Source organism: Clavelina lepadiformis, chromosome 7, assembly GCF_947623445.1.
Source record: "Clavelina lepadiformis chromosome 7, kaClaLepa1.1, whole genome shotgun sequence".
NCBI lineage: Eukaryota > Metazoa > Chordata > Ascidiacea > Aplousobranchia > Clavelinidae > Clavelina > Clavelina lepadiformis.
This window is the reverse complement of record NC_135246.1, coordinates 19,734,573-19,759,385: the sequence shown is the minus strand read 5'-3', so window position 1 is coordinate 19,759,385 and position 24,813 is coordinate 19,734,573. Positions and strand designations below refer to the sequence as shown.

At 37.6% G+C, this 24,813-nt stretch overlaps 5 protein-coding genes across 6 annotated transcripts; all 5 read left to right on the top strand.

The window, feature by feature from the left end:
* Window positions 1-318: 318 nt before the first annotated feature.
* Window positions 319-3,246, top strand: LOC143465314 (EGF-like repeat and discoidin I-like domain-containing protein 3). Its single transcript, XM_076963540.1, has 4 exons — window positions 319-624; window positions 2,251-2,397; window positions 2,472-2,635; window positions 2,733-3,246. Exons 1-4 carry the CDS (start codon window positions 330-332, stop codon window positions 2,868-2,870), a joined length of 744 nt encoding a protein of 247 aa, XP_076819655.1. The 5' UTR covers window positions 319-329; the 3' UTR covers window positions 2,871-3,246.
* Window positions 3,247-5,838: 2,592 nt separating this feature from the next.
* On the top strand, window positions 5,839-6,786 carry LOC143466219 (lactadherin-like). The gene is made up of 4 exons (XM_076964853.1): window positions 5,839-5,848; window positions 6,162-6,314; window positions 6,388-6,551; window positions 6,649-6,786. The coding sequence occupies exons 1-4, from the start codon at window positions 5,839-5,841 to the stop codon at window positions 6,784-6,786; spliced, it is 465 nt and encodes a 154-aa protein (XP_076820968.1).
* Window positions 6,787-11,202: 4,416 nt separating this feature from the next.
* Window positions 11,203-14,223, top strand: LOC143465315 (retinoschisin-like). The gene is made up of 4 exons (XM_076963541.1): window positions 11,203-11,507; window positions 13,169-13,312; window positions 13,386-13,549; window positions 13,647-14,223. Exons 1-4 carry the CDS (start codon window positions 11,213-11,215, stop codon window positions 13,782-13,784), a joined length of 741 nt encoding a protein of 246 aa, XP_076819656.1. The 5' UTR covers window positions 11,203-11,212; the 3' UTR covers window positions 13,785-14,223.
* A 2,305-nt stretch (window positions 14,224-16,528) lies between these two features.
* Window positions 16,529-21,827, top strand: LOC143465269 (regulator of G-protein signaling 7-like). 2 transcript variants are annotated; one of them, XM_076963482.1, is made up of 16 exons: window positions 16,529-16,780; window positions 16,910-16,977; window positions 17,166-17,249; window positions 17,368-17,572; window positions 17,778-17,899; window positions 18,078-18,129; window positions 18,443-18,504; window positions 18,671-18,747; window positions 19,008-19,183; window positions 19,275-19,338; window positions 19,676-19,795; window positions 20,028-20,231; window positions 20,386-20,604; window positions 20,718-20,741; window positions 21,138-21,191; window positions 21,297-21,827. In XM_076963482.1, exons 1-16 carry the CDS (start codon window positions 16,699-16,701, stop codon window positions 21,313-21,315), a joined length of 1,632 nt encoding a protein of 543 aa, XP_076819597.1. In that variant the 5' UTR covers window positions 16,529-16,698; the 3' UTR covers window positions 21,316-21,827. The 2 variants fall into 2 exon arrangements, with proteins under 2 accessions (XP_076819597.1, XP_076819595.1); XM_076963480.1 differs by having other exon boundaries at window positions 19,272-19,338.
* Window positions 21,828-22,453: 626 nt separating this feature from the next.
* On the top strand, window positions 22,454-23,827 carry LOC143465295 (uncharacterized). Its single transcript, XM_076963516.1, has 3 exons — window positions 22,454-22,855; window positions 23,130-23,276; window positions 23,483-23,827. The coding sequence occupies exons 1-3, from the start codon at window positions 22,672-22,674 to the stop codon at window positions 23,659-23,661; spliced, it is 510 nt and encodes a 169-aa protein (XP_076819631.1). The 5' UTR covers window positions 22,454-22,671; the 3' UTR covers window positions 23,662-23,827.
* The last annotated feature ends 986 nt before the right edge of the window (window positions 23,828-24,813 follow it).

Below are 24,813 nucleotides of genomic sequence, written 5' to 3'. Positions count from 1 at the left end.
TTCAATAAACGCGATGAATGTAGATAGAATTCTTTAACTATAATTTTCAGTTTTTCATTTTTATGACGTAATATATTTGGCATCGGTTCGGGTTTGCAGAAAATTTGAGGTTAAAAGTTTTCGTTCTATTAATACCAAAATTTTTGCAAATCCTTACATTTTACTTAATATTTTACACACAATTGCACAAGTGTATTTCTGTAAATGGTTAAAGCATCTTGTTTCTAACCAAATTGTGAATGAAATGTTTCGCGCAGATCTTTGTTGCACAGAATGCTCTCTCACACGTCATAATCTGTTCTATTTTGCAGACTGATAAACAAGTGAAGATGACGTCAATAATAGCTGCTTTCTTAGCGCTGGTGTTTGCTGTTAATCTGGCGACATTTGTGCTGAGTCAAAATGAGCAGATTTGTTTGCCTGTTCCACGTGATGCTCTAGGAATCCTGGAAAGTAGAGGCCCGCGAGGACCATCCGGTAAACGGGGAATACCAGGACCTCAAGGCACGCACGGAGCAAAGGGGAATCCCGGTCCACCTGGCCAGTGTCAATGCGATCTAAGCGAAGTTGTCGAGCTTAAGAAAAGGTTGGATACGTTGGATCGTTTACATGAAGCTCTTCGAGGTAATTTACCAACAATAAATAAGTTGCTTTATCAAAAGATTAATGTAGATTGGTCGCATTATGACAATATGTCGAGGAGTGGCTGGACTATAAAAAACAGTCAAATAATCTAAACAAACAAGCTAAACAAACAAGCTAAAACGATGCAGAAGTTTTTTTGAAAACATTTCGATCCATACAGCAGCCATTACACTGATGGTATATTGCAAAGCATAACATTTGTCAAATGTCACATGAGAGCTTCATATCACGACTTTGTTCACCGCAATCATATCTCACGTTTTCATATTATCATGTTGCACCGAGCTAAAATATATGAATGTTTTCACTGACAGCATTTTTTTATGCATTTTAGTAGTTTATGTTTGTAACCAATTTCTAAATAACTAATCTGATGTCTTCAATTTAACACTTGACAACAAATTGATATTGCACGAAATTAACGCACCAAGAAACTTTACAAAACTCACACCAACAAATCAAGTTCATCTTGAGCAAACAGACAGGGCATCTTTGCAAAAACGTTTTCCTTCCAAGCTCAAGTGTTTAAATATTTTATTTTATTTTGAAACTTCGTTCTTTATTTTTATCCCAAATGCAGATAATGGCGTTTGGTTTGACGTCAGAGCTTAGAAAATAAGGCATTATAGGGACTCTCCCTTTAGCCAACGGCAGGTTTTTTTAAGGTTTATCTTTGGCGACCGCTAAAATTTTAAAAACCTCAATTAAATGTTTTAAGAGACTGCAACTGCTCATTTTCTGCTGTAGGTACCGTGGTACAAATTTTGAGATATCGTTTCGGACACTCAAGATACCTAAAAACTACGCTGGCCAGTTGTACAAAGATGTATATTTTACATGGAGCCCAATCCTTTGCTTATCCTAATACCCAGCAAATAAAAGATACTTTATTCAACTCTGCTTGTAGACAAAGCACAACACAACCATAAACAACATAAACTCGGGTTGTTTGCTTAACTTCCAGGTCAGTCCTTGCTTCTTTTCAAGACTTTCCAGTCTTGGAAAGTGTTACCAATGTTGAAAAAGCTAATTTTTACATTAAATTTCTATATTTAGTAAATTTAATTTCAAGAAATATAACCATTAAACACAACACTTTAACCGATACATGCCGCGAATTTGAAATTTGTTTTGTATTTTTTCTTCATAAAGGATTCAATTACGTACAAACCATTCAGTGATACTGCGGTGGCAAGATTGTCCATTTAACTATGGTTTTGATGCTTGTTAATTTATGCTTTTATTATGTATCGATTAGTTCTTTTGAACAATTGGATAAAATTAAATAAAGGCAGGACTTGTAACATAACCATCATAACTTGCCGTGGTGGTGGACAAAATGAGATGTTTTTTGAATTGGCGTTTTAAATATTTCCAAAACCTTTTAAAATAACACCAAATAATTTGCTGTTGACCAGTGTTAACCATGTATTGAACTAAATTAACCGGTAAATGCTGGTAAATATGATTTCTATTGGATTGTGGTAACTCCCCACACTTAGCTCAGAAGAAGAACTTTATTTATTTCAGCGATACCAGGTCATGAGTTTTGGAAATTCGTCACATTTAAGAACATTTCAGCAACTTGATATTTACATTTCACAGAGGAAGTTTGCTTGGCTGGTGTGAAAAGTGGAAAAGTGCAAGATGACGAAATGACCGCATCGTCGATCAATTCTCATCCTAATCATGTTGCTCATGGAGGAAGATTGGATGGAGAGAAAGTTTGGTTTCCTCATTCATCAAAATATCGTAAGTCAAGCGTTTCGCCTCTAAGAGTTTTTATCAATGCTGCCAAGATATGATGACGTAATATTTTCATGCAGAGACGCCAGGAGAATGGCTTCAAGTTGACTTGAGAACTCCGACCAGAGTGACAGGTGTAGTCACCCAGGGAAGTAGTAGTTATTGGGTGACAAGCTTCAAGATATCATTTGGGAATTCCACCAATCACCTGCAAGTGATACAAGATGTCGATGGAAACGACATGGTAAATTGAATGTTTGTGATAAAGTTCGATAAAAGTTAAGTTGTGTTTATATCAGACTACCCAGCTTTCTTTATTTTGATTTTGTTTGTTTTTGTAGATTTTCCAAGGAAACACTGATAGCACTAATCATGTGCAGAATATATTCCCGAACCCAATTAAAGCCAGACACTTCAGACTTACTGCCGTCACCTTTCGTCGTGGTATCTTCTTACGCTTGGATTATCTCATTTGCTAAGTCGATGACATGACCAACCTGAAGAGACAACCTGATGTTGAGTTTCCGATGTCGATGTTGTCGGATTTTGTCTTTCCTGTTAATATTAGTGTTAAACCCATGCTATAATATTAAGTCCACTTTTTCTCATTGCTTAATTGGATTTATTGGTTCAATTGTTTAATTTTGTGCCCGTGGTTTTGCATTTCGTAGCCAAAGCGCAGTTTCGCACTTTGGTGACTTTAAACCAAATATATATATGAGTCACAATCAGGTTTTTTTTTAAGGTTTGGTTTGGGTGACCACTAAGTAGTTTTAAGACACCGCAAGTGTTTCATTTAAATACCAAAAAATAGCCTGTAGTTGCAAGTCCAAATTTTGGGAAACCGCTGGAGAAATTTGGGGGACCGTTTCGGTTTCCCAAAACACCAAAACACCTTAAAAAAACACTGGTCACAATAATAAAACAAAAAACATGAAAATTAATTGATTATGTGGGTTTATTGACTTCTTTTGTTGGACATTAAGATATAAAACAAGCCACAATGACAGCATTTTGCAAAGGTTTGTCCGCGTATAACTATATTGACATGATTTATAGCAATGTTTACTGTGTATGTATTCGACGTGGTACGATAACTGGTTTCTAGGCCTGCACTAGCATGACAAGCTTTCTTTATCCTCGAACTGACGAAAGTTTTTGCCAGTACAAATTTGCATAGATTAAGTACTAGGTACCGTAATTTTTCTTCCCACTGTCAATGGCGAAAAATAAACAATAAAATGTATTTCAACTGAGTACCGAGAGCTTATATTTGTTTAACTATTTTATATCAGCAAACGCGTCTGTGCCGTTATAGCCCAACGAGAGTTCTGAGATCCCAGTCTAGGAACTTCGTGCAAGTTCCACCTTGTCGGACCTCGATGTACAGCGACATAATGTTTTCCGCAGCTGCTTCTAGGCTGTGGAACAGTCTACCGCGGGACGTGCGCAACGCGCACAGATTCAGTGTTTTCAAAAAATCTCTGAAACACATCTCTTTCGCTGTGCTTATCTGCCTTAAGTTTTTTTCTATGCCAACTATTATGGCAGTTTTTACTGACCGTTCGACCACATCGAAACACTTGAGGCGCAAACGAAAACAACATGAAATAACGCAGTGGACAAAAGAAATCAAGGTGATAACAAACAGAATAAAATCTAACTGATAATTAACTAACAAAAATAAAAGCGTGGGAAAACACACGAAAAACAAACAAACAATGGTGCGAAATATTATTTTGCAACAGTTTGTTAAAAAAAAGTACTATGTCCATATATTATCATCAAAGCAGAATTTAATATTTTCATAACAAGGCTGGTTAAAAATGGTAGCTTGATTATTATAATCTCGTTTTTAAGCAAGAGCCAAGAACTAGCTATAAAAAATCTTTTTCCAAAAAGTGATCAGCAAATTGTGACCGAGCTTTCATGAAGCAGGTTTACAACTGAGTGCAGTGAAAGCTTCTCACTTTGAAGATGAAGTGAAAAGTGAATTAGAATCAACTTAACTTTGCGCTTAGAAAAGCACTAACTCTTACTGTAGCTTGCAGGTTGGCGTGGTTGTTACAAGATAAGTCAATCAGCCTTGAGCGTATGATTGGACGATACCAACCATTATTATCTTTATTAAAAATTTATTTTCATTGATTTGTAGCAAGTTTTCCAACCTACCAAGGCAGTACCGCGGCTAGTATAGTACCGAATTACTGTACCGCGGTACTATCGCGTTACCGATACTTACCGATACCGTCGGTACTTTCGAAAATAGAACCGAATTATTTTTTGTCAAGAAATTTCGGTCAGTCCCGGTGTTACGGACTTTGTTCCTCACATGTTGTGTCGTTACTTATCACCGTGTTTTTGCTTGAAGCATTTTTTACCAATCAGCACCTACGCGTTTGTTAACTATTTTAATCACATGATTTGGCACCCTTATTCTATATAAATATTGTGCGCTTTTTAGAGTTTTTTTAGTCTGAGTCGGCGTCTGGCTGAGACCAATTAAATGTGGCTTTTCGAAGATCATCGGTTTGTTTCGTTAGCGTGATAACGCTACAAAGTCTCACAGTTGAAGGTTACTCACAGTTACTCACAGTTACTCGCAGTTAAAGGTGTCGCGGTTCACCGTAAATGTGAAATTAAGCCTGGCTATATGAACGAGAAAATAATCGTTACACCGGTACTCGGCACTTTTCACGTGGAGCACAATTTGGCGCACAAATCATTGTCCAAAATCTTTCTACAATATAACATTTGTATTAACTAGTATTGACATTTGCTCGACAGTTTAGTTTTTGTTGTTGTAAGTAGATAAGTTCTCGATGAGTCCTCATCGGACCAGTTACAACTAAGTCAGTGTTGGCCGACTTACACCACAAAATAAGTACAAAGTTCGTTAATCGAGCGACAATTGAAAGTGATTCTTAATTGTTCGTGTTACCAGTCTTAGTTGCAGTCGCTAGCGGGTCGTTACTCGCCAATCGCCGGGGAGAGCCCTCCTAAGTTGTCGTTCCAAATAAAAAGATAATGCAATAACGAGAAAATACAATAAGTTGTCTATGCAAAGAGTACTTTGAGGTCGCGTAAACGACTTTTGACCCTATTTAAATCAATGCATTTCTGCCCCAAGTGCAGTAGTTCGCAACTGAAATTACACTGGCTTTATCAATTTCAACAACGTTAATATCGTTGGAAGTGGGAAGAATTTCTCTGTCGGTCACTAGCTTCTTTTTGATCAAAGATCTAACACAGCGCCTACTATCTGTAGCCCAATTTAACATAAATTTGTTACTTAATAACTTGCCACTTGGAGGCGTAATTAAAATCGAGTTTCAACGGAAGTCTGGACAGGGCCTGGCTAAATCGTCCTACGCTTGTTAAAATTGGAATCGTTTCGTTAACTGGTTATAGAAGTATTAAGGTTTAAATGAAAGCTCTAAATTGGTTATGTCGTCTGGTAAACACCATCCAATAGAAATTCACCATTTGTTCTCAAAATTTTGTTGTTTTTGTGAGATGGTCCCAATGTAAAATTAGGAAAACAACGATAACAAAATGAAATACTTTTTGAATTGGCATCTCAAATACTTCCAAAACCATTTAAAATAACACCATGTTATTTGCTGTTGAACAGAGAGTTATCATCGTCTGCTGCTGAATATGATTTTTATGAGATTATGGTAACTCCCCGCAGGTCGCTCAGAAGAACTTTTTTTGGGAATTCCCCACATTTAAGAATATTTCAACAACTTGATATTTATATTTTACAGAGGAATTATGCTTGGCTGGTGTGAAAAGTGGGAAAGTGCGAGATGACGAAATGACCGCGTCGTCGATCCACCCTCATTCTAATTATGCTCCTCATGAAGGAAGATTGGATGGAGAGTCAGGAAGATATTGGCTTCCTCATCCATCAAAATATTGTAAGTAATGCGTCTCGCCTTTAAGAATTCTATCAATGCTGCCAAGATATAATGACGTAATATTTTCATGCAGGGACGCCAGGAGAGTGGCTTCAGGTTGACTTGAGAACTCCGACCACAGTGACAGGTGTAGTCACCCAGGGAGCTGCGGGTTTGTGGGTGACAAGCTTCAAGATATCATTTGGAAATTCAACCAATCAGCTGCAAGTGATACAAGATGTCGATGGAAACGACATGGTTAGTTGAATATTCGTGACAAAGCTCAATAAAAGTTAATTTGTGTTTATTTCAGGATACACAGCTCTGTTTATTTCGATTTTGTTTGTTTTTATAGATTTTTCAGGGCAACACTGATAGCGACACTCACGTGCAGAATATATTCCCGAACCCAATTAAAGCTAAATACTTCAGACTTATTGTCGTCACCTTTAATCGTGGCATCGTCTTACGTTTGGATTATCTGACTTGTTAAGTCCACGACACGACCGGCTTGAAGAGACCACCCGATGTTGAAGTGGAATTCCGATTAATATTAAATTCAAGCTAACTTGTTAACAAAGTCTCGTTTGTTGATGCTGCGGTGTTTAATATAGTTATGGATTTGTTGAGGAGTATTTCTTCAAATTTCAAAGTTTTAAAGACAACCAGGACAAACAACAAGTAATTTATTCCAAAGACATAAAAGTTCGTCATGAAAAGTTCCTCGAATCGATGTGTATATTGAGCAGATTATCAGAAGCGACTTGACAGGAGTGCATAGTAGCACAACAAACACAAAATCCGGTAAACACACTCCATGTCATTATCTTGTACAAAAATCTCACTGCTGCTTGTTGTCGTTGTTTCAAGCATAACACTGCGGTATAACAAAGCTGGATTATTTTGGATTCTACAAACACATTTTTGCCTCGAAAACGTCTCGCACGTCTCGCATCTAAGAATCTTATCAATGCTGCCAAGATATGATGACGTAATGTTTTTATGCAGGGACGCCAGGAGAGTGGCTTCAAGCTGACTTGAGAACTCCGACCACAGTGACAGGTGTAGTCACTTAGAGATCTGTTGGTTGGAGGGTGACAAGCTTCAAGATATCATTTGGAGATTCCAATAATCACCTGCAAGTGACACAAGATGTCGATGGAAACGACATGGTAAATTTGTATTTGTGATAAAACTCGATAGAAGTTGTGCTTATATCACAGCTTTGTTTATTTGGATTTTGTTTGTTTTTGTAGATTTTCCAAGACAACACTGAAGACACAGATAATCACGTGCAGAATATATGCTCGATACCAATTAGAGCCAGACTCTTCAGACTTATTGCGGTCACTTATTACGCTCGCAGCGGCTTACGCTTGGATTATGTGATTTGTTGAGTCCACAACACGACCGACTTGAAGAGACCACCCGATTTTGAAGCGGAATTCCGATTAATATTAAATCCAAGCTAACATGCTAATAAAGTTTCGTTTGTTGATGCTGGGGTGTTTAATATAGTTATGGATTTGTTGAGGAATATTTCTTCAAATATCAAAGTTTTAAAGACAATCAGGACAAACAACAAGTAATTTATTCCAAATACATAAAAGTTCGTCATGAAAAGCTCCTCGAATCAATGTGTATATTGAGCGGGTTATCGGAAACGACTTGACAGGAGTGCATAGTTGTACAACAAACACAAAATCCAGTAAACACACTCCATGTCATTATCTTGTGCAAAAATCTCACTGCTGCTTGTTGTCGTTGTTTCAAGCATAACACTGCGGTATAACAAAAGCTGGATTATTTTGGATTCTGCAAACGCATTTTTGTGCCTCTTGTAAATATTTACGCGATATAACCGCGGCGATGATCTATTTATGCTGCTTTGCTGCTGCCTGTTTAATGAATGTTTTAATTTCTGCTTATCGTGGACAGACAGAAAGATTTGTAGGAAAGCCAAAATGCGAACCTTATCAAAAACGAGTTTATTCTATTATTTGATGCCTGCAGACGTATACACGCGCGGTACAAGTCAGAGCAAATTAATATATATACAATATATAACATACAATAGTGCACAATATCCTCGTATGTAAGTCGTACCATAACCTTAGCGTTAGTATTCATAAAACATTTGCCAATTGTCACTGGGATATACGAAAACTTATAGTTCTTGAAAATTGTATTTGGCGTTTGGTGTTTTGTCAAACTTGGTTAAGATTCAATTCATCGAATTAAAGGCACTTATACATTAGACCTATATATCAAAGGTCTATAGTCTATACCGATGATGTAAGAGTCGAAGACTAAAATATATCGATAAAAGCGTTTTGCTTCGATTTGATTTTTTTGTTTGTTTTATTATGACTTCATACATCCTGGCCAAGAAAAATCTTGGTTGAATTAGTTGAACTTTATCAGCTAAATATAACGGCTCAGTTGCTGTTAAACTCTGCCGTATTTCACGTTTCGTGTGAATGCAAGAATTGTAACCCTGTTTAGAGAAAATATAACCATGACAAATCCGTCACAAAAACACGTAAGTCAAAACTATTTGCGTGTATATATTTGATGTTTCAATCAATCTGCGAGAATACGAACTATGACGAGTTCAGGACCGGCCTTAGGTCAATGAGAGAGATGCGACTGCGTTGTGACTCGCGCTGCTTAGAACCAAAACATCAATTTAACTTTTATTTTGGACAAATCACATTGTTAGTTCACAGCTGATGTTGTTTATAATCAGCGATGATCGTCGTCATGAATTCTTGCATCGGGCCCCGCACTTCCTTAGGTCGGCCTTGGACCGGTTGAAATAAAACAAGTCATAAACTCTGACATGGTGACACTTATAACTGAGTCATTTGTTAGCATCATACTTTACGTCAGGATCCAATCTATTTGTTTCAAATCTCTGAGCTTGGTTTAGTTTTGTTTAAAAATTCGAAGAAAAAAGGTGATTTTTAACCAATCCACGGGGCATGGGAAATGGTGCAGTGCAGTCGCAAAATATTTGTTGTTACATGCGGGAAAAAAAGACTTTTTGACTCGAATATTTTCTATATAAATGCAGCTTAACTACGCAAATAACTGACTAGTACATTGCAGTCGAACTTACAGTAAGCTTACGACTATAGGTAATTGTATGCTAGCAGGCGAATATGACTTTGTGGAACAAAGTATCGATTGCTTTGAAAGTTGAAACTGAACGACTTCAAGTTGTTTACCAGATATAAACTGACGCTCTTATTGGTAGTTGCTTTTCTATGAAAATCGACGTCATAATTCAAACTTCAGCGCTGATAAATATAGTTATTAAGCTCGTATTTTCCTAAAAGCTTCAGCTTTCAGCCTGTTCAAAGTAAACGATTTCCTGGTAAAAAGAATAACTTGATGTTGGTATTTATTTTAATATTCCTATAGACCAGACAGGTGCAACAAGCGGCCCGCCAGGTTGTTCCGTGCGGCCCGCGTGGTGTTCAGCAAAATGTTAGAAGTGTATACTAGCCATCACTCTTTGATGCGGTTTACAGCAAAGCAAGCGAAATTTTCGCGCGCTGTGTACAGTAATATTGCGCTGAAGCTTTGTGATGTAAGATTGCTGCGTAAGAATGTAGTTCTGTGAAAGTAAATATTCCAAAAGTTTGCAAAGATCCGCAACATCAAACACCACATTAATCTGTGATTAAATACGCTTGACTGAATTTAGTTTCCTCATCTTCCATCGACAATTATTCACAGTTTTTCAATAAACTGTCGCACAAGTGTGTCGTGGACTGCATTAAATCTGTTTTTTGACTACATAAACTACTTTCATAAGAAAATGATATTAATTGTTTTCTGAAAAATTTCATGCGGCCTGCGTTATCATTCAAAATTTCTATTTGGCCCTCCAGTGAAAAAGGTTGCACACGCCCGCTATAGACAGTATTCAAAGCTTAGAAATGGAAATAAGCTCTAAACAAGTGGAGAGCTAAAACTTTTAATGACTGCGCCGACTGACTTGGTTGTATTATCCGTATAAGAAGAAATACGTAAGCAGCTGATTCTTTGCACTGAAATGTGTGAAATACACGAAAATAAAAATATTCAAAATGAAAACACGGATTGTTTTTTCAAATATAATCACTTTTATAAAGTCATCCAACCACACCAGGGTCACGGTTGTAAGTGCTTTGAGAAACTCAAAAACCGCGAAAGAACTCAGTCTTGATAGAAAACTGAAATAAGTCGACGGCAAATATCTGCGATGAACAAAAATTGGAAAAACTTTCGCATGACATTTGTTTCTCTCTAGCACCTCTAGTTTTCATTCTGTAGGTTTTGTTCTTTCTATGGTAGAAGAGTCTCAAATATTGCTGACGTCATTTCCTTTCTTATTGCCTCCGACTTAGAGGTGATGAAGTTTACATTGCAAGCAAAGAGCGACATGTAGCGTCAGATTTTTTGATAATTTGATCAACGCTTTATTGTTGCTCTTTCCTCAAGTAACGAAATAACTTGGCAATGTTATGGCGGAAGCGCTGTTGCTTTATTTCTTTTTATCCCAAGAATATAAAAAGCAAACCAACCATTATTACGTAAATGTTCAATAAACGCGATAAATATTGATAAAATTCTTTTACTATAATTTTCAGTTTTTCATTTTTATGACGTAATATATTTGACATCGGTTCGGGTTGCAAGAAAATTTGATATAAAAGTTTTCGTTCCATTATTACCAAAATTTTTGAACATCCTTATTTTTTACTTAATATTTCACACACAATTGGACAAGTATATTTCTGTAATTGCTTTAAAGCATCTTGTTTCTAACCTAATTGTGAATGAAATTTTTCGCGCAGATCTTTGTTGCATAGAATGCTCTCTCTCACGTCATAATCTGTTATATTTTGCAGACTGATAAACAAGTGAAGATGACGTCATTGATAGCTGCTTTCTTAGCGCTGGTGTTTGCTGCTAATCTGGCCAAGTTTGTGCTGAGTCAAAATGAGCAGATTTGTTTGCCTGTTCCACGTGATGCTCTAGGAATCCTGCAAAGTAGAGGCCCGCGAGGACCATCCGGTAAACGGGGAATACCTGGACCTCAGGGCACGCAAGGAGCAAAGGGGAATCCCGGTCCACCTGGCCAGTGTCAATGCGATCTAAGCGAAGTTGTCGAACTTAAGAAAAGGTTGGATACGTTGGATCGTTTACATGAAGCTGTTCGAGGTAATTTACCAACAACAAATAAGTTGCTTTATCAAAAGATTAATGTAGATTGGTCGCATTATGACAATATGTCGAGGAGTGGCTGGACTATAAAAAACAGTCAAATAATCTAAACAAACAGTCTAAAACGATGCAGAAGTTTTTTAAAAACATTTCGATCCATACAGCAGCCATTACACTGCTGGTATATTTGCAAAGCATAACATTTGTCAAATGTCATATGAGAGCTTCATATCACGATGTTATATCATATCATATCATGTTCACCGCATTCATGTCTCATGTTTTCACATTTTCATGTTGAACCGAGCTAAAGTATGTGAATGTTTTCACTGACAGCATTTTTTTATGCATTTTAACGGTTTCTTTTTGTAAGCAATTTCTATATAAATTATCTGATGTCTTAAACTTAACACTTGACAACAAATTGTTGCTGCACGAACTTAATGCAGCAAGAAACTTTACACATTCACACCAACACATCAAGTCCATCTTGAGCAAACAGACAGGGTATCTTTGCAAACACGTTTTCTTTCCAAGCTCAAGTGTTTAAATATTTTATTTTATTTTGAAACTTTCTACTTTATATTTATTCCAAGTCCAGATAAAGGTGTTTGGTTTGACGTCAGAGCTTAGAAAATAAGGCATTATAGGGACTTTCCCTTTAGCCAACGGCAGGTTTTTTAAGGTTTGGCTTTGGCGACCGCTAAAAATTTTAAAAACCGCAAGTTAGTGTTTTAAGAAACCGTAACTGCTCATTTTCTGCTGTAGGAACCGTGGTACAAATTTTAAGATACCGTTTCGGTCCCTCAAATTACTTTAAAACTACACTGTCCAGTTGTACAAAGATGTATATTTTACATGGAGCCCAATCCTTTGCTTATCGTAATATCGAGCAAATAAAACACAGTTTATTCAACTCTGCTTGTAAATAAAGCAAACCACAACCATTAACAACATCAACTTTGGCTGTTTGCTTAAATTCCAGGTCCGTCCTTGCTTCTTTTCAAGACTTTCCAGTCTTGGAAATTGTTACCAATGTTGAAAGAGCTAATTTTTACATTTAATTTCTATATTTAGTAAATTTAATTTCAAGAAATATAAACATTAAACACAACTTCTTAACCGATACATGCCGTGAATTCGAAATTTGTTTAGGGTGTTTTTCTTCATAAAGGATTCAATTACATACAAGCCATTCAGTAAAACTGTGGTGGCAAGATTGTCCATTTAACTTTGGTTTTGATGCTTGCTGATTTATACTTTTATTATGTGTCGATTAGTTCTTTTGAACAACCGGATAAAATTAAATAAAGGCAAAACTTGTAAAATAACCATCCTAACCTGCTGTGGGGGTGGACAAAATGAGAAATTTTTTGAATTATCATCTAAACTATTTCCAAAACCTTTTAAAATACCACCAAATAATTTGCTGTTGCCCAGTCTTAACCATGTATTGAACTAAATTAACCGGTAAATGATGGTAAATATGATTTCTATGGGATTGTGGTAACTCCCCACACTTAGCTCAGAAGAAGAACTTTGTTTATTTCTGCGATACGAAGTCATGGGTTTAGGTAATTCGTCACATTTAAGAATATTTCCACAACTTGATATTTACATACATACACATACATATTTATGATATTTACATTTCACAGAGGAAGTATGCTTGGCTGGTGTGAAAAGTGGGAAAGTGCGAGATGACGAAATGACCGCATCGTCGATCCACCCTCAACCTTATGCTGCTCATGAAGGAAGATTGGATGGAGAAACATATTGGGTTCCTCATCCATCAAAAGATCGTTAGTAATGCATCTCGCCTCTAAGAATCTTATCAATGCTGCCAAGATATGATGACGTAATGTTTTCATGCAGGGACGCCAGGAGAGTGGCTTCAAGTTGACTTGAGAACTCCGACCACAGTGACAGGTGTAGTCACCCAGGGAAATTTTGGCTATTGGGTGACAAGCTTCAAGATATCATTTGGAAATTCCACCAATCAGCTGCAAACGATACAAGATGTCGATGGAAACGACATGGCAAGTTGATATTCGTGATAAAACTCTAATAAAAGTTAAGTTTTGTTTATATCAAGATACACAGCTCTGTTTATTTCGATTTTGTTTGTTTTTGTAGATTTTCCAAGGCAAAACTGATAGCTACACTCCCATGCAGAATTTATTCCCGAACCCAATTAAAGCCAGACTTTTCAGACTTATTGCCGTCACCTTTCATGGTATCATTGCCTTACGCTTGGATTATCTGATTTGCTAAGTCCACGACACGACCAACCTGAAGAGACAACCCGATGTTGAATTTCCGCTGTCGATGTTGCCGGATTTTGACTTTCCTGTTAATATTTGTGTTAAACCCATGTTATAATATTAAGTCCACTTTTTTCTCATTATTTTGGATTTATTGGTTCAATTTTTTAATTTTGTGCCCTTAGTTTTGCATTTCGTAGCCAACGGGAAATTTCGCACTTAGGTGACTTTAAACCAAATTTGTATATGAGTCACAATAATAAAACAAAAAACACGAAAATTAATTGATTACGTGGGTTTATTGACTTCTTTTGTTGGACATGGAGATATAAAACAAGCCACAATGACAGCGTTTTTCAAAGGTTTGACCGCGTATAACTATATTGACATGATTTATAGCAATGTTTACTGGGTATGTATTCAACGTGGAACGATAACTGGTTTCTAGGTCTACTCTAGCATAACAAGCTTTGTTTATCCTCGAACTGAGGAAAGTATTTGCCAGTGCAAATTTGCGTAAAATAATTACTAAGTACCGTAATTTTGCTTCCCATTGTCAATGGCGAAAAATAAACAATAAAATGTATTTCAACTAAGTACCGAGAGCCTATATCTGTTTCACAATTTTATATCAGCAAACGCGTCTGTGCCGCTATAGCCCAACGAGAGTTCTGAGATCCCAGTCCAGGAAATTCGTCCAAGTCCCACCTTGTCGGATCTCGATGTACAGCGACAGAATGTTTTCCGCAGTTGCTTCTAGGCTGTGGAACAGTCTACCGCGGGACGTGCGCAACGCGGACAGCTTCAATGCTTACAAAAAATCTCTGAAACATACGTACCTCTTTCGCTCGGCTTATCTGTCGTAAGTTTTTTTCTATGCCAACTATTATGGCAGTTTTTACTGACTTTTTATATGTTTTATACTCTTAGAACTATTATCGATGCCGTATATGTTAAAGGCCTATGAGCGGTTATATTTTTACCGAAATTGGCCCTATTTTCTTGCATTTGCTTCTATTTCTTGGCCTTGTTTGGTCAATTTGAAGAAAATGTTCATTTTCACTGAAGCATTAACTGCGCATTATCGTTATTTGTAGCGGTTCTTTTGTGCCATTCGAAAATTCTAACAAACTATTTCATTCAGAAATATATATGCAGAAGTATAATTTTTTCAGGAGTTATATTATCTGAATGTAGATCGGATTTGATACCTATAGATACTGAGCACCAAACCTGTTCTTGCTTTGAACAAGCTTTAAGGTAAAAACAAATGAATTCTTCATAGAAAAAATTGTTCTGATTTTTAAGGGTGTTTTGGCGATTTTAGCATCCGGGAACTGATCAACCAAGAGGAAGAACGAAATCAGAGTGACGGCCCAAGCAAATAAAACTTGCGTGCGAACAAAAGCATCGAAACACAAGGAAGATCACACCCACAAAAAGGCCAGAAATAAAACAATACGAAGCAAACGGTCCAACCTCATTTCAAAACAAAGAAAAGTAAAGAAAACTCATTACATAAGTAAATACTGAAACAGTGAAATCAAACTGAAATAACAATATATCTTTATGAAATAAATAAACTGCTTATTATGTCATAGACATAATACAACATGCATTATAAATTACTCAACCGATGTCGTTAATAACATATTTCTCGAACTGACGCAAATCACAGCAGCACGCAATCTCTACCAAATACTAAAATCGGTTTTGTTTTAATCTGTCATTCGTGTATTTTTTGTCGCATGAACCCAGCTTAAAGTTCAAAGCAATTATTGGTCACGTTACAATATGAGCGATTTACATTAGCGGAGACTTTCTAGAGGCTTTTTGAGAATCTTTGATCGGTTTGAAAATCAATTCCCAACAATCACGATCGATCCTAATAGCACGTCCGACTGACAGATGTCTATGTTGGTTTTATTTAATTTAACAAAGCAGTGTTAGCAATAGAATGCTCCTTATGGCAAATCACCAGCTGTCTGTGAAATCTGTCCAAACATTGATTGCGGATAAAGTTGATCTTTCATATCCAAGTGTAAGGACGATGAAGGAAGATGTTCGGTGCTTTACTGCAGACAGGCAGACTGAGTAGAACATGTTTGTCCAAATGGAAAATGCAGTTGCCCGAATAAGATGGACATCAGTCGTTATAAGAGAAAAACTTAAAAAGCAAAATATTATACACTTTTTCCTTTTACAAAAAGTGGCTTCATTAAAAGCAATGTAACTTCACAGAAATAAAAAATATTTACCATAATATCAAGTTTTATATTGATTAAAATAAAATGCAAGTAGTCACAGAGAAGCAAGAAGTGTTAAATAATTTCAAAATAATCGTTTGCTCTCTAAGTCAGTGGACAAGCTTTCAAGCTCAATGTTCAGTTCAAGTAATTTTGTATAAAATAATTTGGTATCACGGAAAAACTTTAATTTTAATTTAAAATACGAAAACCGATGACTTTTATTTGCAGAATTAACGTTTGGTAAGAAATGTAACAATTTGGTACTTTTCTTCTTAAAACTTGAAAGTTTTCGAAAGATTTCTCGTGATAGGATGTGTTATAAGTGGCAGTATACTATGGATTAGCTTCTTCAAAAACATTTCCCGGATAAAATGGCATCGGTCATTAGCTTGACTTTTTTCCGATAATCTCAAGCTGTGCTTTTGAACATTGATTTCTTAATCGTTCATCTTGAAAGGTTTCGAGATTTAAAACATTAATCTATTTTCAATTTGCAGTTGTTTGATGAAACATTAGAAAACATGAAACAAATGTTCTGAGATCCTGAGACAAGATTCCTTGAAAGAAGAAAATGTAGAAAAAATTGAGCAGATTTAACCAAGATAATTTGACAACATCGAGTTAGTCAAAGATTTAGATTCAAATAAACTTTGCGACACCGACGAGAAAACAATTATGTCGAAAAAATTATCCCAGGAAGCTTTGCGCACACAATGGCAGAAAGCGCTCGAAGGAGTTTTGTTGAAGAGACCGACCGGTAATCAGTGTTTAATTAAAGTTTCTCTTTTGCATCAATAAGATTTGAAATTCGTTTAAGACGTAAACCTTGATTATAAGGTCTTAGCAAAGCGGACAAATTTGGTAACTTTTATTGGTCTTTTTCCAGATCTGATAGTTGACAACTCAACATTCGATCTAAACGATGGAGTTATTATTGACATAAAAGATTTGGAGGTAGATTTTATTTTACGTCAAACAATTGTAGAAATACAGAAGTTTTCGTGATACGTCGATGATTTGATTAACATGAAAATAACGTTTTCCAGATTATTTGTTTGCTGTTCTTTGGTTTTCAATTCTCTATTGTGAAATGTTTTGTTACATAAATCAAGGTAACGCGATAAACTATTTTACTTGACCAGGACCAGGTTGAAAACGGGAAAGCTGACACCTCTGACGTCGCAATAAATTTAAAGCATCCTCCGAGACAAAGCGTATACACCAAGGTGGGTAAACGTTCCATAAACTTTTAGTTTACTTAAAGCTGACCAGCAATGCCAAGATAATATCTAATCTTTGTGTATTATAATGCATTTATCACGTCACAAACCCATTCTTTTTCAGTTGTCGGCCCTTTTAGTTGAGATGCAGCACGAGACGGAAGGCGTGCAGACATTTCGTCAAAATTTTCGTGCGTTGAGAGATACGTCGTGCAAAGTCAATTGCAAGGAACGCGAGAAGAACCAAAAAGATGGAGTGCCGGACGCTTTTTGGACGACAGAATTGATCCGATGGTTGAAGCAAGTTTTGAACATAGAATGTGATCTTGGTAAGCAAGGATCGAGATTAAAAAACGACAGATTGCTTCTTATGGTTTTAGCTTAAATGAACAACCTGATTGAATCTGAACGGCATTTTAAGCTGGGATCAAAAGCAATTGTCATAAAATATCATCCGGACCAATTTTAATCCAAAGCATGTGTCGATATTATCGCGGCATTAATCTGTAAAACATTGTATTTTGCAATTCACAGAAGCCTGCCACCTAGCGACAATGCTATGTAAGACTGGTTACATTTATCCTTGCAACGTGCAGTGGAATACAGTGAACTTTAAAATAAGCGAACCTGACGGAAACATGGTTTTCCGCTACCAGGTAAGAAGAATTGATTTGAATTAATGAGATTTGTAATGTGGTTAGTTGGTTATTTATACGGGTTATTGCAGAGTTAACCATTTTTATATTTTTCCAAACCATTGCGATATGTTTCTTATAATTAACTTTTTTTGGTAAACGACAGTTAGAGCATTCGTGGCTTCTTCTCTACTTTCAGACTCCTTTCTACTGGCCAAATGAAAGCCAATTCCCGCTTGACCAAGATCACGGTACATGTGTAATATGTGGACTAACAAGCTGCAAATTTTTCCCTTTGGGATTTATTATGACGTATATGCCGCATCAAGATTTGTCTCAAGCAGTATTGTGAATTTTGTCTAATTATTTCAATTGTTTGCTCATAATATTCGTCCGTGAAACGACCTGATTTGTGAGACAAAAGAAACGTTGTTCATAAGTCCACATGACACTAAAACTGCTTTGAGTTTTGGTAGAAGCAAAGACTTTAATTAGGTTTAAGTTTTAGCTTCGTTTGCCTGGCATGTTGACACGTCACCTGATTTTTCTTCCTGTTATCTGCAGCTTCTCATTTGCTGATGAGGGAGGCAAACAATCATGGAATTCCCATGGACGAATATGAAATAGTAATTACTAGAACTATCCTACTAATCACTTAGTAATTATACGATTTAGTATTTCATTCATTTACCTTAAGCATAGGGGTAGTAGGTTAACCTGTTTATTTGCTGGTTAGTTCAAAAAGAGGTCGGTGTAGCCCAAGTGATAATTAACTTTTAACCTGCACCTTAGATGTGTCTTTCGAGGTTGAAAAAAGTGCTAAAACATCAGTGGGATTGCATTACACAGTCGGCGCTCACTCAGACCAGGTAATATGGCTGTATATTAAAGTATGCGAATAGAAGTTGGAAATCACTTGAAGAAGGTTTCATCCGGCAAGTTACTTCTGTTACATTGTGACACTTTATGCAAATGCATTGACAAAACACCACCTTGTATTTTGAATAAGTCAACATTTTCACGCCACATTGCCTGTCAATACCAAGCAACTGTGTTGAAATCTACAGCTGGGATTCCTACTTTGCGACCAAATCTTTAACAGTCAAAAACAATAGGATTCTCTTTTCAGTTTCCTTGAAGGCTGCTGCCCGTCAGATCAGTATATCAACGCTTGGCAGAACTACGCTTTCTGGCGTGTCCGCCGTCCACCAGCCTACTACAAGTACATTTGCAAGGCTGAGAGCTGCTTAAATGGACCGAATAGAAACTTTCCTTCTTTCACAGAAACATCAATCGTCCCATCCGGTAGATGTCACTGTTTTTGTTGTTTAAATTTTTGTTCCGTGTTTCATTTCCATTGTATCGGTTGTATTGTTTATGACGTCATTTTCAGCAGAAAATGACAAAGAGAAGAAGACGGCCATGTCGCCGTCCAAGATATTGACCTCCAGTTGCAAAAGGTTAGTACAGGTCGGTCATCAGACGCCAAAGTGCTTGATATTTACAAAGACAATTAATCGCCAATTCCACAGGACACGAAGTAGAAATCTACATCTACACAGCATCAACCGCAGTAGGCTCACACAAGTGATAGGAAAAATCAGACAATTTCTGTTTAAAATCCGTTAATAGTTTTGAGAATTTGTTTATTTGCAAAAAGAAATATTGCATGATTGCAAATTTAATTATACTAGCTTGGTATATCGGCAAAGTTTACTTATTGTCTGCAGACATTGTAGCAATTACAACTTATTTATTCATACAACTAATTAAGATTAGAATGAAATTTAATCGCAGGATTATAACCAGCTGCCTTGAGAGAGAGGAAATTGATCCTTTTTTGATCAAAGATGAGAGTTTCTTCAACCCTTGGAAGAGCGAAACAATCAGGAACGCGTGGCCTAAGGAAGCCACAGAGTAAGCGCCGATGACGTTTAATTCTCTTCAAACCATCAGTACAGAAAACAGGCATCTCGTAGCTGTAAACATTTGCTGTAAACTGCATAATGTTGCTTTGTACTTGCAAACGAAGTAGGGTAGAGAAATAGATGCTTAAGCGACATCAGCAGAACGTTTAGTCAAAATAAATCTACGCGAAATAATAGAATATTATTCGTAGAAAGAGGTTTTTGATTTCTTTCAATTTCAGAAGCACGGGTCCGTACAAGCTACAATGCAAGGCGTGGGGGATGAGCTTCGATGCTTTGCTCAAGGACGAGCTCGGTCAGTTGACTTTTGAGAAACATTTGAAGAAGGAATTCAGCGAAGAAAACTTGGCTTTCTACCTTGACTGTATCTACCTCAGAAGCGCGCCTCTGAAAGAATTGGAAGATCTGATCCAGTCAATTTTCAGGTGACTAACACATTGAAACACATACAGAGGCCTCTGTGTTATAGTAGCTTAATGCCAACTAACAACGTCAGAAAATTTGTTTATCAACGCGAAATTTTCAATCGCCCTCAAAGCATGCGTGACCTCGTTAAATGCGCTTTGTATCTTGTGGCAGCGAGTTTATTTCGCCGAACGGCGCCACGCCAGTGAACATTGACACGCAGACACTTAACGCGGTCAAAGCCGAGATGAAAACGAAAACGACGAGATTCGTGTTCGATCTCGCCCTGGAGCACATCTACAAGCTGATGAAGAAGGATTCTTACAAAAGGTTCCCCAGTTCGAAGCTCTTCAAGGAGACTCTGGAAACTGCGATAGTGCCGCAGAAGCCCGAGTAAGTGACGTAACGGCATTAGAGATTACGTCACTTGAATAAAGTACTTCGCGTTGATGTTTATGACGTCACATATGCAAGAAAAAATTCTAAATTGTTGAATTGTTTTGCAGGAAAGAAAAGGGAAAATTGCCAAAGTAAGTTGTTTTTTGGTCTATGACGCATGTTAAGACGAGACCTTTCTTCAAACTGCGTTCCCCTGACCCTCAAATTTCCTCAATAAGTTGTTTTAAGTTTAAAACCTACGTAGACCACTATGATAGCGGCGCCCCTCCCCCTTCCAGCTCGTATGTTGCAAACAACGACGCTTAGTCACAAGCGTTCAGCGCCAACCTGCGTAGAATGAAAACATACAAAGTATCTTTGAAAACATTTTCGTTCTTTTCTCCATTCTCCCACTTTCTTGACTTTCTCGCAGTTACCTGCTTCGAGGTTAACCCATCGTAATATGACGCGACATATACGTCATTTATTGGTGACGTCATATGCGATGGGAACGTTCATATCATTGATTAAGGCAGCATTATATTCAGGATATGGAGGCTCTCGCAGTTCCTCACCAAAGGAAAAGAAGAGGACCCGGAGAGGTAACCTCGTTGTGTGTGTGTGTGTGTGTGTGTGTGTGTGTGTATAAAGATTGGTGTCTTTTAAGCTTTGTCAATGCAAAGAGCTAACTTTCTGTGGCGTTGCAGAGGCGAGAACAACAAATGATTAAGTTTTCCTTCCATCTACCTCGGACTTCTTCATCGTGACAAAAAACTAATATGGCCGAGTTTAGTTGGATCTTTTTACTGTGAAAGTGGATTTAACGAGTCGATGTCCCGTTGTATTTGTACGAACTGACGCCCAAATAACTATTTAAGGATTTCATTTGTAAAAAACTCTTATAAAATGTGTTGATGCAGATCTTTCAAAAAAGCACAAACTATAACGGTTATGCACCTTAGTTGAAACACAACCGTAGTGTTCATTGGAGGCAGAGAGTGCCAGAGATTGTCATAGGAATAATTCACAGCTAAATAACCCTTCAGAAGATCCACTGTGAAGACGTTTATATTGTCTTGTAGTTTGACATATTTTGTGTTTTGTTGCCGATTATTTGTCAAAATTTATGTGTTTTTGTCGCCGTTAAAGTGTTGAGAACGAGAACAAAAGAATGGGGATTCTTTGCATTACTACCATATCAATTTAGCATGTGCTATATGCAGTATAACAGAAATATAAACACAACAGTACCATGTCAGACAAACCGTATTTTGCAACGAGATAACACCATTTACGTCACAACCGGTATAGGATCAAATGTCATCATCTTTCCACATCCTCCTCAAAACACCAAAGCGGACTTGACGTCATCGTTTGTGCGGTAATAATCGGAAGCAAGCCAATAATTCGATGGTGAGAGCTTAGGGCGAGGTCGCCTGAACAAGATGACTTAAATAGACTGTAGACCTACTAATTTCGTGAAGACAGCTTAGGTTAAGAATTATACTTGAGTCGCTTGACGCCTTTGCCTTTCATATTAAATCCATTTCTAGGTTTATTTCTGACCGCAATGAAGGACTAATACAATCGCAAACCCGAATAGATTCGCCGAATGAAAGATTTGGGCGAACTTAATAAAATATATTGGCCACGAACTTATTGATTTTGGTGAGGAATAATGATGCAGTTTCTGCTCAAATAGAAGAACATTTTTTTCAAAATAGGTTATTTACCAGACGACTTAAACTTTTCAATCTCTCGTTACAGTAATGAAATGTTTTCGAAACCGAGTTATATTGTGAGCGCAACTATACACAAGATATAGATAAAATTTCTGGTTTGGTGCTGATTCGAATAGATTCGGGATTCGTTGTCGTTGAATTTCAGGATATTCGTTCTTGCGCAAACCTGAATAGTTTTTTTCGGCACATTCCTGAATTTCTCATTGAGTTTTGTGCATTCACGCTCTTAATTGTTTTTGTTGAAAAATGAATTCAAAAACGTCATTTTTATGTTTTATCGCCCCAAGTTGATCTAAGAAATTGCCATAAAATTAGAATCGTGAAAAACTAAACCAACAAGATGTCAGGAATGTTTTCCATTGTCGGGTCTCTTCTCACCTCCATAGCTGCATTTGTGCTCATCGTTGTGGCGGTGGCCACTCCCGGTTGGCTGACTCCTCCGTCAGGTGGTGCTGGAGAAGGCGTCTTCATCAGCTGTTTCAACACAGCCACGGCCATCTTGGTCAACTGTGACAATGTTTTCGGTGAGTCTTTGTGAGCTCAGGTTGTTGGGAGTGATTTGAAATGAACAAGGTCATGCGGCCTTAAAGTATTTTCAGCTTTTCCAAAACTCACGAATCTCTCCAAGTCTGTGACCTTGACCTTGAAATTATCGACGCTTGTTCTTTTCAACAATCGGTTTGATCACAATTGCAAGGTCAACGGCAATTTAAAGCAGATCATAAATTACACCGCCATAAATCACAGTCATACAACCTCAGCATACAGTACAGTGTATTCCTCTCGTACAATCAACAGGAAACAACGTTGTCGGTCTGGTGACGGCGATTCTCTGCTTGTGCGGAGCGATCTTCCTCCTAAGTGGCTTCGTCTTCTTCGTCATGTTCATCAACCGGGACAAGAAGAACCAAGGATACTCAGCCGGAGTACTTTGGCTTTTCGCTGGTGAGTCTGGAATGGAAGAAGTTGTTGCCTGTGAATTGCGCTTAATTTATCATCGTGGAGTGGCTACAACCCACAAAACCTAACCTAGGATGAATAAAATTCAACAAATACAGGAAAGTAACGCTTCATCGTGTTGGTTTTGTCGTCAATTCTTTCATTATGACTTCACAATGACCGGCAAGATTTACTTTAATTTACTGTTTCAGCAATCGTCGCCATTGCAGCCGGGATCACGTATCTCGCGACCAACTTCGGTTTAACAACAGCGGGAGGGGGCGGGAGCGTCTTCGGCTACAGCTTCTATCTCTGCTGGGTCGGCGGCGGGCTTTCTATAGTGGCCGCCATTTTCGCTTTCTGGGCTGGCTCAAGTGGGGAATTCCCCTAAATATGGATGAACGAGTATTTCATCAACAACGCAACTGACACTCACAGCAAATTGCGGCCCAGGACTTACAAGAACATTGTATCGCTTATATCCGTAAATACATATCAAGATGTTTAACGCAACTTTATTCTAGATATATTCAGTTAAATAAAAGTTCCTCGCTTAATGCAGTGGTCGTCATTTTAAAACGTTATCGAGAACTTTAGGAAATATCGCCAGCTCGTGTTATAGTCCAACTGTTTATAACATGCCACATAGGACACGCCACACGCACACGCCACATCGGACAGGTTCACAAAATTACAACAGGAAGTCCTAACTTTGGCCAGACTGCAAATTAGAAATGATGAAACAATACCGGTAAATGGCACATTGTTTGACATTCGAAACAAAAATGGAGATAAATCACAATGCTCGAAACTTGTCCGTCGTTGATTGTCTATACATCACCCTCATGTAGCCTTGGGAATAGAGCGCTGGGGTCAAAATATTGCAAAAGTGAGTTTGATATCCAGTGACGCCCTTGGGCAAGGCATTAACGAGCCTTTCTCGTGTTCAATGGACGTGGTGGTCAGTTCGACATTTGCGTAACGAATCATCTGATATTGTACAAAAGCGCGCTCCGTAATCGGGACTCAAGCTGCACAAATCTCAGACGAGCGAACAATCCTCGCTATTGCACCACCATGTGGGCATATTTTGCGCACAATTTCAATCATCTAATGAACTGAAGGTAGTACTGGGTGATAGATAGTAAGCTAGAGATGAATCAGCAAAAGTAAGTTTGATATCCAGTGACGCTGCTAGTGTGGAGCCCTTGGGCAAGGCATTAACGAGACTTTCCCCTGTTCTATGGACGTGGTGGACAGCTCTAAATTCGAGAAAGGTCAGTTCGACATTTACGTAACGAATCATCTGATATTGTACAAAGGCACGCTCCGTAATCGGGGTTCGAGCTGCACAAATCTCAGACGAGCGAACACTGCTCGCTATTGCACCACCATGTGGGCATATTTTGCGCACAATTTCAATCATCTAATGAACTGAAGGTAGTAGTGGGTGATAGTAGAATCGCCTTTGCTCGAAAAAGTGACATTACCTTGCGCTTGCTGCTCATAGTTCGCTTCGCATGAGCAGATTAATAAGAGGAAG

Bases quoted from the DNA above. Each gene is read 5' to 3' on its own strand.
- LOC143466219 (XM_076964853.1), top strand. The intron at 6,315-6,387 runs GTAAGTAATGCG...ATTTTCATGCAG, and splicing joins TCCTCATCCATCAAAATATT to GGACGCCAGGAGAGTGGCTT. The intron at 6,552-6,648 runs GTTAGTTGAATA...TTGTTTTTATAG, and splicing joins ATGTCGATGGAAACGACATG to ATTTTTCAGGGCAACACTGA.
- LOC143465314 (XM_076963540.1), top strand. From the start codon at position 330: ATGACGTCAATAATAGCTGCTTTCTTAGCGCTGGTGTTTGCTGTTAAT. The intron at 625-2,250 runs GTAATTTACCAA...TACATTTCACAG, and splicing joins TTTACATGAAGCTCTTCGAG to AGGAAGTTTGCTTGGCTGGT. The intron at 2,636-2,732 runs GTAAATTGAATG...TTGTTTTTGTAG, and splicing joins ATGTCGATGGAAACGACATG to ATTTTCCAAGGAAACACTGA.
- LOC143465269 (XM_076963480.1), top strand. From the start codon at position 16,699: ATGTCGAAAAAATTATCCCAGGAAGCTTTGCGCACACAATGGCAGAAA. The intron at 17,250-17,367 runs GTGGGTAAACGT...ATTCTTTTTCAG, and splicing joins GACAAAGCGTATACACCAAG to TTGTCGGCCCTTTTAGTTGA. The intron at 18,505-18,670 runs GTAATTACTAGA...CCTGCACCTTAG, and splicing joins CCATGGACGAATATGAAATA to ATGTGTCTTTCGAGGTTGAA.
- LOC143465295 (XM_076963516.1), top strand. From the start codon at position 22,672: ATGTCAGGAATGTTTTCCATTGTCGGGTCTCTTCTCACCTCCATAGCT. The intron at 22,856-23,129 runs GTGAGTCTTTGT...TACAATCAACAG, and splicing joins CAACTGTGACAATGTTTTCG to GAAACAACGTTGTCGGTCTG. The intron at 23,277-23,482 runs GTGAGTCTGGAA...TTACTGTTTCAG, and splicing joins AGTACTTTGGCTTTTCGCTG to CAATCGTCGCCATTGCAGCC.
- LOC143465315 (XM_076963541.1), top strand. From the start codon at position 11,213: ATGACGTCATTGATAGCTGCTTTCTTAGCGCTGGTGTTTGCTGCTAAT. The intron at 13,313-13,385 runs GTTAGTAATGCA...GTTTTCATGCAG, and splicing joins TCCTCATCCATCAAAAGATC to GGACGCCAGGAGAGTGGCTT. The intron at 13,550-13,646 runs GCAAGTTGATAT...TTGTTTTTGTAG, and splicing joins ATGTCGATGGAAACGACATG to ATTTTCCAAGGCAAAACTGA.